The sequence below is a fragment of the Thamnophis elegans genome, chromosome 6 (assembly GCF_009769535.1).
Source record: "Thamnophis elegans isolate rThaEle1 chromosome 6, rThaEle1.pri, whole genome shotgun sequence".
Classification (NCBI taxonomy): Eukaryota; Metazoa; Chordata; class Lepidosauria; order Squamata; family Colubridae; genus Thamnophis; species Thamnophis elegans.
In genome coordinates, this window is record NC_045546.1 from 21,068,325 (window position 1) to 21,081,727 (window position 13,403).

At 40.4% G+C, this 13,403-nt stretch overlaps 1 protein-coding gene across 3 annotated transcripts in view; it reads left to right on the forward strand.

The window, feature by feature from the left end:
• SGCG (sarcoglycan gamma) overlaps positions 1–9,443 on the forward strand; it is a 30,812-nt gene extending 21,369 nt beyond the window's left edge. For all 3 annotated transcript variants that reach the window (XM_032219973.1, XM_032219970.1, XM_032219971.1), the window contains exons 6-8: positions 1,640–1,724; positions 5,970–6,093; positions 7,747–9,443. In XM_032219973.1, coding sequence (XP_032075864.1) covers positions 1,640–1,724; positions 5,970–6,093; positions 7,747–7,917 — 380 coding nt within the window. In that variant the 3' untranslated portion in view covers positions 7,918–9,443. The remainder of the gene's footprint in view (positions 1–1,639; positions 1,725–5,969; positions 6,094–7,746) is intronic.
• Positions 9,444–13,403: the final 3,960 nt, after the last annotated feature.

Sequence of the window (13,403 nt, forward strand, 5' to 3'; positions counted from 1 at the left end):
AACGACAGCAACTCAGCCACGAAGTGGTAGGACACGTAAACTCGTCCAACATCAGTGTGTGACCTCACAAATGCGCTTCTGGAAGAACGGTCAAAAATTCCCATAAACACACTCCTAAACCTTGTGGACAGCCTTCACAGAAGAGATGAAGCTGTTATAGCTGCAAAGGGTGGACCGACATCATATTGAACCCTATTGATTAGGAATGGGATGTCACTTACAGTAAGTTCATATGCAAGTAAAGGCAGGTGAGCGAATACTTTTGGCAATATAGTATAGTTCCATATTAGCCAACAGGTAGATCAGGTCAACAGGACTAGCAAATGGGGAGGCCCTTTTAAAGGAAGTTATCAACTTTTGACCCTTTGTTTAACGGTAATTTACAGTTAGAATGACCTCTAAAAAAAAATAACTTGGGATCTGCACGTGATTGTAGTTGGGCCCTTGGCAACCATCTTGCACTTAAGACAGTAGTGTATTAACCATTAGGCAGACTAAGCACATGCTTACAGCACCAGGCCCAAGGGGGCACCAAAAAGTTGAGAAAGAAAAAAAACCAATGAAGATTTGTACAGTATGTACAAGATTTGTCAGTGCTTAGTGCACCAGTGAGCCTTAATCCTCCACTGACTTAAGACCAGTTACAGCATTGTGCCATCATATGAATTGCTGGCCTTTTGGGGGGGGGGCAATTTTAGGGGGAAAAAAACCTATCGATGAAGCTGGATTCACTTAATGACCATGCAGTTGGTTAACAACTGTTGTAAAAATTGTTGCAAACTCAGGTCCAATTCAACTTAAAATGGCAATGACTTACAATGGAAATTATGGTCCCAACTGTGCTTGTAAGTCGAGGAATATGTATAAGTTAAATAGCTTTTTGTTACCCAGTGGGTAAATTGCTCCAGTTAGGTTATCTCTCTAAGCAGGATTTTTACTGCCTGGTAACTTTTATATCCAATATTTCTTTTCCATATATCTTTAATTTTCCATTTCAGTTATGAGAATGTCTGGGTTTAACATCTTCTAAACATGTGCTAAGGGATGCGGTGGCTCAATGGCTAAGACGCTGAGCTTATCGATCAGAAAGGTTGGCAGTCCGGTGATTTGAATCCCTAGTGCCTCATAACGGATTGAGCTCCCATTACTTGTTCCAGCTTTTACCAACCTAGCAGTTCGAAAGCATGTAAATGCAAGTAGAAAAATAGGGACCACCTTTGGTGGGAAGGTAACAGCGTTCCGTGCGCCTTCGGTGTTTAGTATGCCGGCCACATGACTATGGAGACATCTTCAGACAGCGCTGGCTCTTCGGCTTTGAAACTGAAGTGAGCACTGCCCCCTAGAGTCAGGCATGACTAGCACATATATGCGAGGGGAACCTTTACCTTTACCTAAACATGTGCTATTCTAACAAAACTTCCAAAGCCCACAGTTTTACATTAGAATCCCAAATATTTAAACCGGGACAAATATCAGAGTACTTAAAATATGGAGGAATCTTAGATGCTTAAAAGACAGTATATCCTTTCAATTAGCTTTGGATATTTTGTTCAGTGGTTACAAAAAACTTGTTTTCCACTAATAATGCACTTAATTTGACATTTAAAAGTGACAGTCATTTGTTTTTTTTCTGCTTCAGGTCCAGAAGGTGCCCTTTGCGAACATTCTGTAGAAACACCACTTGTTCAAGGTGTGGGAGAAGATGTCAAAAATCTAACACTTAAGTAAGAATATCTCTCCAAAATGAGTAAACGTTTATTATTGTTCTCATTTTTTTTTTTGCTGTATTCCTTAGTAACGCTAGATTTGTAGAGCAGTAAGATAACATATTTTTCGGAGTATAAGACTCACCAGAGTATAAGACACACCAAGATTTTGAAGAGGCAAATTTAAAAAAAAGTTTTTGCACTCGGCAGGCCTCCGAAAAACAGCCTGTTTTTTTTTAAAGGGCATTATAGAGTGCTCCTGGAGGGTGCCCCCCCAAATGAGCAAAAATTGGGCCATTTTTCAAAAAAACAGGCCCTTTTTTGAAAAGAAAATGGCATGCATAGCCTTTAGGAGGCTTATAGAGTGCTCCTGCGGGCTGTTTTTTGCTCATTTCTGCCCTTCCCAGCCCCCAGGAGCACTCTGAAAGCCTCCTAAAGGCTCTGCATGGCCATTTTGATGAAGGGGACGGGGTTTCTGGAGGCAAAAAAAATGCTGTATTCAATGTATAAGACGCACCCAGATTTTCAGCCTCTTTTTTGAGGGAAAAAGGTGCCTCTTATAGTCCGAAAAACACGGTAAGTAATCAGTAATATACGGAAAAAGAACCCAATAGGAAAAGGAGCAGAGGTGGGTTCCTGCTGGTTCGGACCGGTTCTCCTGAACTGATAGTGCTGCCTTCAAACAGAGAGCGAACCAGTTCTCTGGTTTTTAAAAAAGTGGGCCCGCCTGCCCAACTCTGAGTAATACTTACCTTTATTCCAGTTTCTGAAGCCCAGCTGATCTGGGGCAGCAGCTTGAATTGTTGCTTCCCAGCTGTTTTCCTTTTTTTCTGACTAATTTTCATTCAATTGTGCATGAGCGCGTGGCAAAGCGCGCGCTCAGCAAACTGGTTGTAAACCGGTTAGGAACCCACCACTGAAAAGGAGTACTAGGGAGAAACAAGGAATCAAATTCCACATTACCACATTGGTTATTGAAAACTAATTTAAAAACTCCCTTTTACGACCCTGTTATCCTTTAATTCGGGGTAAAATTGGGGCGACTGGGTGGGACTGAGCATTTATTGGCCGGATGCCCTTCCTGATACCACACTGAGTTCACAGCAGGTATTTTTTCTTTGCACTCTAGATGAGAATATCTGCTGCTTGGATTGAACTCTCAACCTTCCGTATGGGAGGCAAGCATTTTCATCACTAGGTCACCACACCACTCATTAATTTATTTATTTTTTAAAAACTGAGTAGCTACGTAATATAACAGATAATAGGAGCAGTTCTCATTTAGTTCCCAAATATACAGGACAATATTCAAAATTCCAAGAAAAAGAATATTCACAATTTTGAGAACTTTAACATTGGCAAGGATGGTCAATATTGATGAAATAATCCTATTGTTAAGATCACCTTCCACCTTCATATTGTATAGTAAGACAGCTAAAGAAGCAATGTGAGAAGGCAGTGCTACTAAATTCTGAGGGATCACTTGCATTGAATTACAGAAAAGTACACATATTGTGAAGGCATCCATGGTGCAAATGCTTTAAATATAGATGGTGGTATATTAATCTCATACAGGAAGTCTTTGGCTTACAACCATTCATTTAGTGGCCATTCAAAGCAGCACTGAAAAAAGGAATTTACGACCAATCCTCGCACTTATAACAGCTGCAATATTGCCATGGTCATGTGATCAAAATTCAGGAGCTTGACATGTACCCTATATGTGATGATTGTATATAGGAGTGAGATTCAAAAATTTTAGCAACCAGTTTTCTGCCCGGTTGCTGGGTGGGTGCGGCCATGGTGGGTGTGGCCTACTCGGCCTCCTGCATCATGGCAGGCAGGCATTTTTGCCCTTCCCAGGCTCCAGAGGCTTTCCTTCGGGAGGGCAAAAACAGCCTCCCCCAGGCTCCAGAGGCCAGAAATGGGCCTGTTTCTGGACTTCTGGAACTTCCTGGAGGCCCATTTTTCACCCTCCCAGAGCCTCTGCGTGGGCCCTGCACTTACTTGGCATCCAAAACAGGCTGCACGGAGACCAGGGGCCAGCCAGTCCTTGCAATTACCGGTTTGGCAAACCAGATGTAAAATTAGCATTCGGTTCGCCCAAACCAGTCCAAACCAGCTGAATTCCATCCCCGCCCAGAGTCATGTAATCACCATTTGCAACCAGCTCAGCCAGTTTCTGACAAGCAAAGTTAATTGGGGGGAGCCAGATTCATTTAATGACTAAGTTTCACTTAACAACTGCAGTAATTTCCTTAACCGTGGCAAAAAAGTCATAAAATTGGGCATGACTCACTTAACAACTGTCTTGCTTAGCAGCAGAATTGTGGTCCCAATTGTGGTTGTAGAGTTAAGTCAAGAACTACCTGAATTCCTTCTAGTGATCCTTATTTACTTAAAATGTTAGAATGTTTTGTTTTATACATTAATACATTAACTAAACCAAAACCTGATCAATGTGTGTGCATATATAAAATCATATGCAAGAAATGGTAACAAGAAAATATGTAAACATACTAAAATATGTATCAATCAATCAATATATACATACATACAGTGCGGAAATTAGAAATTTTCAAAGGAATAAAATCAGATATCCAACCCTAAACAAACAGAGCCAGTTAATTGAAGACAGAATGGTGTGAATGATTGTTTATATACTACTTGTAAGATTTAAAGCAGTAGATTCCATGAAACAGCAGATAAATATAAACAATGACTCTTCATTGTTGAAAACTGTGGGGGCCCTGGATGAAGATACATCAGTATCATTTCTATTCCAAACTTGGTCCATATTTTCTAAGGTTCAAACGTCTATTTTTTTTACTTCAGCTCAAGCTTGTTGCTTGTGCAATAGTGCAACTATCCGTAGCTCGGATGTAGAATGAGGGTGAAGGTTCATTCTCTGAGTTTGTGGGTTGGTTTCAGAAATTTCACAACATTTCATTACCAGGCTAGGTAACACCTTCAGTATCAGTGTTATTCTGTTCATAAGGGCCTCAGGTGTGGGTGTTTCAAGTGAGGGTCTTGGGATGGGTCTTGAGATGAGATTACATCAGGTCAGGGTCAACAGAGAATTGTTGTGGGGGGATCCGTGGGTTGGTTGAGGGTCAGTATTGTCTCTGATTGGCTGTTTGCCAATTGAAAAAAATAATAATGCTATCTTGAAAAATTGTTCCATCCAAACAAAACATCCATTTGTTTTTTGGTAATGTTCCTGCATTAAAAAGCAAATCAAATAGGTATATAAAAGCAAGTCACTTCTAACAAATTCACATGTTGCATTATTTTCTTAAAATATGTACAGGTATTAACTCTCCCATAGAAATCCATTGGGCAAAAGCTGGATTCCGTACAACTTCATTGCGGTTAAGTTTTCAAACAACCTAGAAACCATATCAAAAGTTTTGCAGTTCTTTCCTGGCCTCTTTTCTGGCATAACATGTTGTTATGACTATTGTCTAAATGATTTTTTTTAAAAAAATAACAAATAGCTTTACTTGACATTTGAGGTTTAAGGATTTGTGAATTAATTTGCGGGCTAGGTTTTAAAAGATTAGCAATTACTTTAGCGCAACAGACATCAAACGTAAGTAGTAAAATTCCTGTTGCATTTACATAGTTTGTCAAATCTGTAAAATGATGTAAAGTGAAGTAAATGATGCAGTTTGTGTCATTTGCATAATAACATTAACACGGCTGATGTACTTTCCAATTTAATAGAAAATTGGAATAACTGATTTTTAGCGCCAGCTGCTCAAAGTGGGGCTTTCACTGCTTCCAAATATATATACAAGCCTACAGCGACTACCTCTCATCTCATTATAGAAAATTATGTAATTTGAGTCTAGTTTCTAAAAAGGGTTGTGTGACCCTTTGCAATCATAAAGTTACTCAGTCAACCCAGATGATTAAGCTGCCATGTTATAGGCCAGCTGGTTGGGGAATTCTGGGAATTGAAATCCACACATCTAAAAGTTGCTTAGATTGAGAATTGCTGCTGTACACAGATGACGATATAGATCAGGCTTGGAGAACTTCCTAAGAATTAATTCTCCTAGGAAAGTTAATGTTGAGATTATCATTTTACCATAAGAATTTAAGATGGCAGGATGATATCACATTGGGGAAATCTCCCTCCAGAATCGCTTTGAAGATGTTATTACAAAACCCAGCTATTGTTTGAAGAGACATGCATCTTTTGAAATAGAAGATACGTTTTTGCACTGTTAAGATAACGCTTCTTATGATTGGTTTCAGACTCGAATCACCAACCCGATCTCTCACCATGAATGCTCCGAGAGGAATTCACATCAAAGCAGAAAATGGAGATCTTATCGGACTCTCTCATTTGGATATCGCATTCCATAGTACCAATGGGATGGTGAGATGTTAAAAGATTTATTTAACATCAATACATTTCCTATTTACAGTTGGTATTCAAGGGGAGTGATTGCTACACGAGTCAAAATATCAGTTTTAGTTCCAGGAAATAAAGATTACCACAGGGTTGAAATTCAGCAGGTTCTGATAGGTTCTGGAGAACCGGTAGCCGAAATTTTGAGTAGTTCGGAGAACCGGACACCTCTGGCTGGCCCCGGAGTGGGGTGAGAATGGAGATTTTGCAATATCCTTTCCCCAGGAGTAGGGAGGGAATGGGGATTTTGCAGTATCCTTCCCCTGCTACGCCCATCAAGCCACACCCAGCAAGCCACACCCACAGAACCAGTAGTAAAAACATTTTGAATTTCACCACTGCTACTGACCTTGAAAAGTTCAGATTTGTGACAAAGGTTATTTGATCCTTTAGAAATATATAATTTATATAAAGGCTTAAGATGTTCTTAGGATATTATAAATCTCAACAGTATGCAGGAGGGGGGTGAGTGAGAGGAGACATAGGATTCAAAGGGATATTTTTTTTCCCCTTAAATGCAGTGTTCTCTATTTAATGTTATTAATTTCCCATGTTAAAATCCTTACTTTGCCAAATGTTTCGTGTCTTTAAAATCCTGACATTTCCTGCACAGAGAGATTTGAACAGTTTCAGTGAAAGATTCCTGTTTTGCACAATTTGATTGAGCAGTATAAAGCTGTGGTAATGCTGAAGGGAGAGATAAAATTTAAAAAGGCAGAAATAAATTAAGGTGATTGGGAGGCTAAGGGGGAACATATTCACCAGTTTGTCTTCTGGTGAATTAATATTTTGTAACCAGTGACACTCATTGCAGTAGCCAACTTATGAAATGGCACATCATCTTCTTAAAATCCCATTATCAACCCTTAGAATCTCTGCTTTACCAATAAAGTCCCCCTGGATAATGCACTAGAAATGCATTAGAAATGTGTAATAGAAACTTTCTATGTGCATAAAGTATTATACAGCCAACGAAAGGTGCTGATTGGCTTTCCAATTAAGAACAGACAATATTGTCTTCTTCATATACTGAAATAGAACACCTTGACCCAAATACTATTTCTCAGGTTGACATGTTTGTTGTGAATTTTAAAAAGTGGCAAAAATATATCTCTTTCGCCTTAGAGCTCTTCGAAAAAACGGGGGACATAAATGTTTTAAATCAAGGAAAGCAGCCGCGTGCTGAAATGTTTACAATTTGGAACACAATTCTTTTGGGTTAACTGAAGGGTCAAGTTGAAATACTTTGCTAAGTTTGTGGGCACCACCTAAAGGAAATTTACATCAACAATTTGACAGTGCTTTCAGAGTGGTTTCCCAGGCTATATATAAAAAATATTATGTTAGCTCATATTGAATAATGTAAAGGAGACTTTGAACTTTCATTTGAAAACTCATAGTAAAGCTTCCATCAAATTGCTCAGTAATGAATCCAAGGAAAGAGTGGGCCCATTCTGCCAGTGGTTTTTAAACATTTCTCTCTCCTTTATAGACTGAAGTTGTTACTGGAGGTATATTTGAAACCAATTGGATAGTTCTACCTGGTAAATGTTGTAGAACAAGAGTTCTCTCTGTTAACACTACAACTACAAAGTAGATGTGTGTGCTTTTTTCTTGCAGATCATTGATGCTCAAAATTTGCTACTGCCAGATTTGCTTCAAGGAACAAATGGAGAATCCGGGACATCTGAAGGACTCTATGAAATTTGTGCTTGCCCAGATGGAAGGTTATACTTATCGGTGGCTGATGTAGTTTCTACTTGCTTACAACACAGTCGTGATTGTCAATAAAGCACTAGAACACAACTGGATTTCCCTTGGCATCCTTTCTTGGTTTGTAAAACCACCAAATGGAAGATTTGGATAATGTAATTCAATTGCTTGGAAAACATGACTGATTTTAGGTTTTATCAGATATCAGGTGGATAAACATATGATTTGTCATTTGTAGCTTGCACTCCTCCTTTCTCTTCGTCTTAGGTTTCTTGATTATATTATCTTTTCTGCTTTGTTACTTTGGCTTTTTAACTACATGCAGTCCTCAACTTGTCTATCACAAATGGGACTGGAATTTCCATTGCCAGGTGATGCAATCATTAAGTGAATCACAACCGATTTCATGAGGTTTTTTTTTTTTTTTGCTGTGATCATTGAGCAAATCATTGTGATCATTAAAAAAATCTAGGGTCTCCCATTGACTTACTTGTTGGAAGCCCCTTGGGGAGGTCCCAAATGGTGATGACCTGATCTGAGTTATAAATACATGCTGGGTGCCAGGCACTCAAATTTTGATCACATGACCACCGGAGCACTTCAGCAGTCTTGAGTTCAAGGGCCGATCGTAAATCCATTTTTCCACTGTTAAGTTCAAACAGTCATTAAATAAATATAAGTTGAGGACTACCTCCTGTATTTAACAAAAATTGAGTAGAAAAGAATTCAGGTTCTTGAATAGGATGCTTTCCTTTCAGTCTTATTATCTTCGTCTTCTAAGAAAACATCCATATCCACTCCGGCAGCTATTTTATGAATCTTTTTGTTGCAGATACTTTTAATCTTGTTCACTGTGCCTGTTGAGTTTTAACAATTTAAAGTCTTGTTTAAATGAATCACCTATTTTGCTTCTGTAAGAACTCCAAGGTCATCAGTGATAGAATAGCAATTTACTGCCAAAATCTACTGATATTTTTCAGGGGATTGTTTCAAGACCTTCCTTATTTATCAAGCTTTAACAGAAATGTGAAAAAGAAACTTTGAACAATCTGCATATTTTGGTAACCTGCCAAATGAGTCAAGATGACTAAACATCTCAATAATCCAAACAAAGTGTTTCAATTTAAAAATAAAGCTGTTATTTATGTTGTGTATAGGGCAGTAGGATTATGCTGTAAGCCCTATGTATTCTCATAACACTATTTTTCTTTTAGGTTTCTTCATCTTCACTCGCCCCAAACCCTATCAATAAGCAGAATGCTCTTTGGGTTATCCTCTAGTAGAGTTACTAAGTGCTAGGAAACAAATGTGAATTTGTCTTGGCATACCTGACAGTGGCTATGTCTAAAGAGTTGGAACTAAGTAAGGGAACAGCGGGGGGAAAAGCTGCCAAGTTAGCTACTTTGAAATTATTCCTTGGTTGGATTTGTTAATCATTTCACAGCTACCCCCAAACCGGTAACTAAAAATATATTTTTCAGAGTATAAGACGCTCTGAAGTATAAGATGCACCTGGCTTTTGGGGAGGAAAACAAGGAGAAACAATCTGCCTCTGCCTCCTAGCAATTTGCCTCTTTGCAACAAACAACAATCAATACCAATGATTTGGGGGGGGGGGAGGTGTGTCTTATACTCCGAAACACCACTGTTTGTGGTGTTACATTTCAGACAATACTTTTACAGATGCTGTTAAAATTGATGTGGCTTTCTGGAAGTATAGTTATTCTCCGGTATTTAAAAGAAGATACAATAGCACTGGGCCTTTTCAGATCAAACATTTTTTTTAAAAGCTTCTTCATTTTGTTAAGTTGTCTTGAACAATAATAAAGCAGTCTTTAAAAAATAAGTGTAATAATTTGAACATTCTATAGGCATTTATAGTTACTGACGTACCTCCTTGCAGCAAACAGCAAACAGCCTGATTAACACAAGAAAAAAAAAATCTGCCTCTGCTTCCCAGCAATTTGCCTCCTGCAGCAAACAGCAAGTTTCACTTTCAATTTCAGCATGGGCCTCCCGATCATCAGCTGTTTCAGGCTGCAGGGATTGCCATAACCTATTGCCGCCTCCACAAGCCCCATTTTCCCGTTTGCTGCAAGGAGGTAAATTGCTGGGAAGCAGAGGCCAAAGGGCAGGGGCCGGTGGGTGTGTGGGGCTACATTCAATGTATAAGACACACCCAAATTTCCCCCCTTTTTAGGGGGGGGAAGGTGTGTCTTATACTCCGAAAAATATGGTAGGTATGGGAACATAGAGTGGAGGACAGGAAATGAGCTCTTCCTGGGGAAAGCAGCCTCCCCGTTTTTCCTATGTTGTGTTTCAGCCTTTGTGCTCAGCCCCAAAGCCTGGTTGTGGGAGCTTTGATGACTGAGTTTTCTCTGTTGCTGCTTAATGGTGTCAGTTTGTAATAAATCCTACCTCATCCTCAATTTGCTCTCTGAGTTTCTATTGAAAATCTACAGGAAACCTCTGGTACATGTCTATCAGCATAGGTGAAGTATCATCAATATGCTGATAAAATTCAGGTATAGATCTCTGCCTCAGACTGTTCAAGTGACGTCTTTTCCAGGGCCTGGAAGCTGTGAGTCTGGAAGGAGAAAAAAAGGCTTCCAGCCAATGGTTAGGCTCCAAAAACCAAGAAAGACACCTTGCCATTCTTCTAAGCTGGGGTGTCAAACTGGTGGCCCACGAGCCGGATGCGCCATAGCAATAGCAATAGCAGTTAGACTTATATACTGCTTCATAGGGCTTTCAGCCCTCTCTAAGCGGTTTACAGAGTCAGCATATTGCCTCCAACAACAATCCGGGTCCTCATTTTACCCACCTCAGAAGGTTGGAAGGCTGAGTCAACTCTGAGCCGGTGAGATTTGAACAGCCGAACTGCAGTCAGCTGAAGTAGCCTGCAGTGCTGCATTTAATCACTGCGCCACCTCAGCTCTAAATGGGCATGGCCATGCGCAGGCCATGCCCATTCCAGCTCAGCAAATGGGGAAAACGTTGTGAAACCTCACATGATGGCACAAGTTTGACGCCCATGTTCTAAGCAGATGTCTTTATTGTTCCTTACCTATAAGCAGAAATCTTGCCAAATTAAAACAGACGTGCACCATAAAACATAAGGGAACTATTAGGGAGGAGCCATCTTCACCCTCTTTCTCTCACACAAAGTACCTAAACTGCATTGTCTCTTCCTCCTTTAGAATGCAACATCTCCATTCTGAGAATCTGAACCACCACCCATAAACCTAACTGGGTGGCTGTGGGTTTTAGTGCATGTACACATAAACTCCACAGCCACCTGGTGATTTTCCATTTTAAAAAAAACTCTGAAAGAGGTAACATTCCCAGAGACAGGATGGTGTGCAATATGGGGTCCTTATGGACTCATGCATGTGGCTTAAGCAGAAGTTGGCACTACAGCCAGGAGACTTAACAACGCATTTGCTACATCAATTATATTCCTGTATCAGGAGGCACTGCTCAGAGTCACACATACTCCTGAATGGAGTATACTGTAGAATTTTGTGCACAGCACATGATGCCCATGTAATATTACTGCTACATGAGCTGCACTGGTTTCCAGGAGCAATTCAAGATGTCAGTTGTCATCTTTATAGCCTCAAATAATCCAGGCCCAAGTTAATTGTGGGAATGTTTGCCTATAGTGAGTTTTGCTTATCCCACCAGATTTCACACGTTAGGCACACTTCAGGTTCCTTCAGCGGTTCAGCAGTTCAGGTCCCTTCAGCAGTTTGAATCCCTAGCATAACAGTGAGCTCCCATTACTTCAGGGGTGAAATCCAGCAGGTTCTGGAGAACTGGTGGCAGAAATTTTGAGTAGTTCGGAGAACCTGCAAATGCCACCTCTGACTGGCCCCAGAGTGGGGTGGGAATGAAGATTTTGCATGACCCGACAAAAGGGCGAACGACAAAACCGCACTGACTAAACCGCGTTGCTAAAACCGTGATGTCATCAACGCACCGACAACGCGGCAACAACAGCGCGGAGACAGAAGGGCGATTTCAGTCGACAGAGGGGCGATTTAAGTTAAGGTAAGGGTTAGGGTTAGGGTTAGGTTTAGCGTTAGGTTTAGCGTTACGTTTAGGGTTAGGTTTAGCGTTAGGTTTAGCGTTAGGGTTAGTTTTACAGCGCGCTTCTGTCGCCGCGCTGTTGTCGGCGCGATTCAGCGCTCATTCGTCGGAGCGCTTTAGAACACACGGTTTTGTCACCACGGTTTAGTCGGGCACGGTTTTGTCGTTCGCCCTTTTGTTGGTGAACTGAGATTTTGCAGTATCCTTCGCCTGCCACGCCCACCAAGCCACACCATGCCCACCAAGGCACGCCCACAGAACCTGTAGTAAAAAAAAATTGAATTTCACCACTGCGATACTTGTCCCAGCTTCTGCCAACCTAGCACATCAAAAGTACGTAAAAATGCAAGTAGAAAAATAGGGACCACTTTGGTGGGAAGGTTAACAGCGCACTATATCTCTTTGCCATTTAGTCATGCTGGCCACATGACCACAGAGATGTCTTTGGACAGCGCTGGCTCTTCGGCTTTGAAACAGATGAGCATTACCCCTAGAGCCGGAAATGACTGGCACACATGTGCGGGGGAACCGTTACCTTAGGTCCCTTCTGGGAAGGAACGTAATTTGATGAGAGCCAGGAGGTATGTTTGTTCTGCCTGTTTTCCTCCTGGACTTTCACAATACTCTAAAGATTTGGTTCTTCCTTCAAATACAGGGGTCTGGTATGTGCAGTTTGCTTTTACGCTGGTACAGATAAGGGTGCCTCAACTATATATAGATTATTTCTACTATTTTACAGTGTGTATGTATTACTCTTTTTTGCTGCCTGTTTAAGGGAGATTGCTACATGAATTTATTTGCTTGCATGCATGCATGAAAGAATAAATGAACAGAAAACATTTTTTTTTACAAAAGTATGGGAATTGAGATACTACATAAAGCGCAAATCCAAGATATGACCTATTTTCTCAAAAGCAAGAGACATGGTAATGTTTCCTTCAGTGAATCACCTAAACGGACCTTTCCATTTCCAGTAGTTCTAATACTAAAGTTTCAACCCTGCAAAAGCGGTAAACAGGAATGGATATATTTTTGGGGGTGTTTGTTATCCTAACTTACTCACTTTTAATTTTTGGAAGCTCAAATTGACGGACAGACACACCCCTCCCTATTTCAAACCCATGAATTACAGTTTGGTGCTCATTCAGGAGGTCCCTTCCAGTAAACTGAAAGATAAGGCAAACATTTGGAAATTGCCATTTTCTTCTCACAAAAGCAAAACAACAAAATAATTAAAAGTGTTGAGCTGACAGGTGGGCAGGTGTGTTCTCTCCTGAGCACTACTGGTAAAACAAATGATTTAAAAACCAACACACACGCAGCCTGAGGAGTTTTTTTGAGTTTTATTATTAAATTTTATGTTATGGCACTTAGCAGCGGAAATAATCACATGGCTTTGCAATCAAAGCCTAGAATTTGCTGAGCTATTTTTCCAAACACCATTTTACATTTGTTTCAAGAGCTACCCCCCC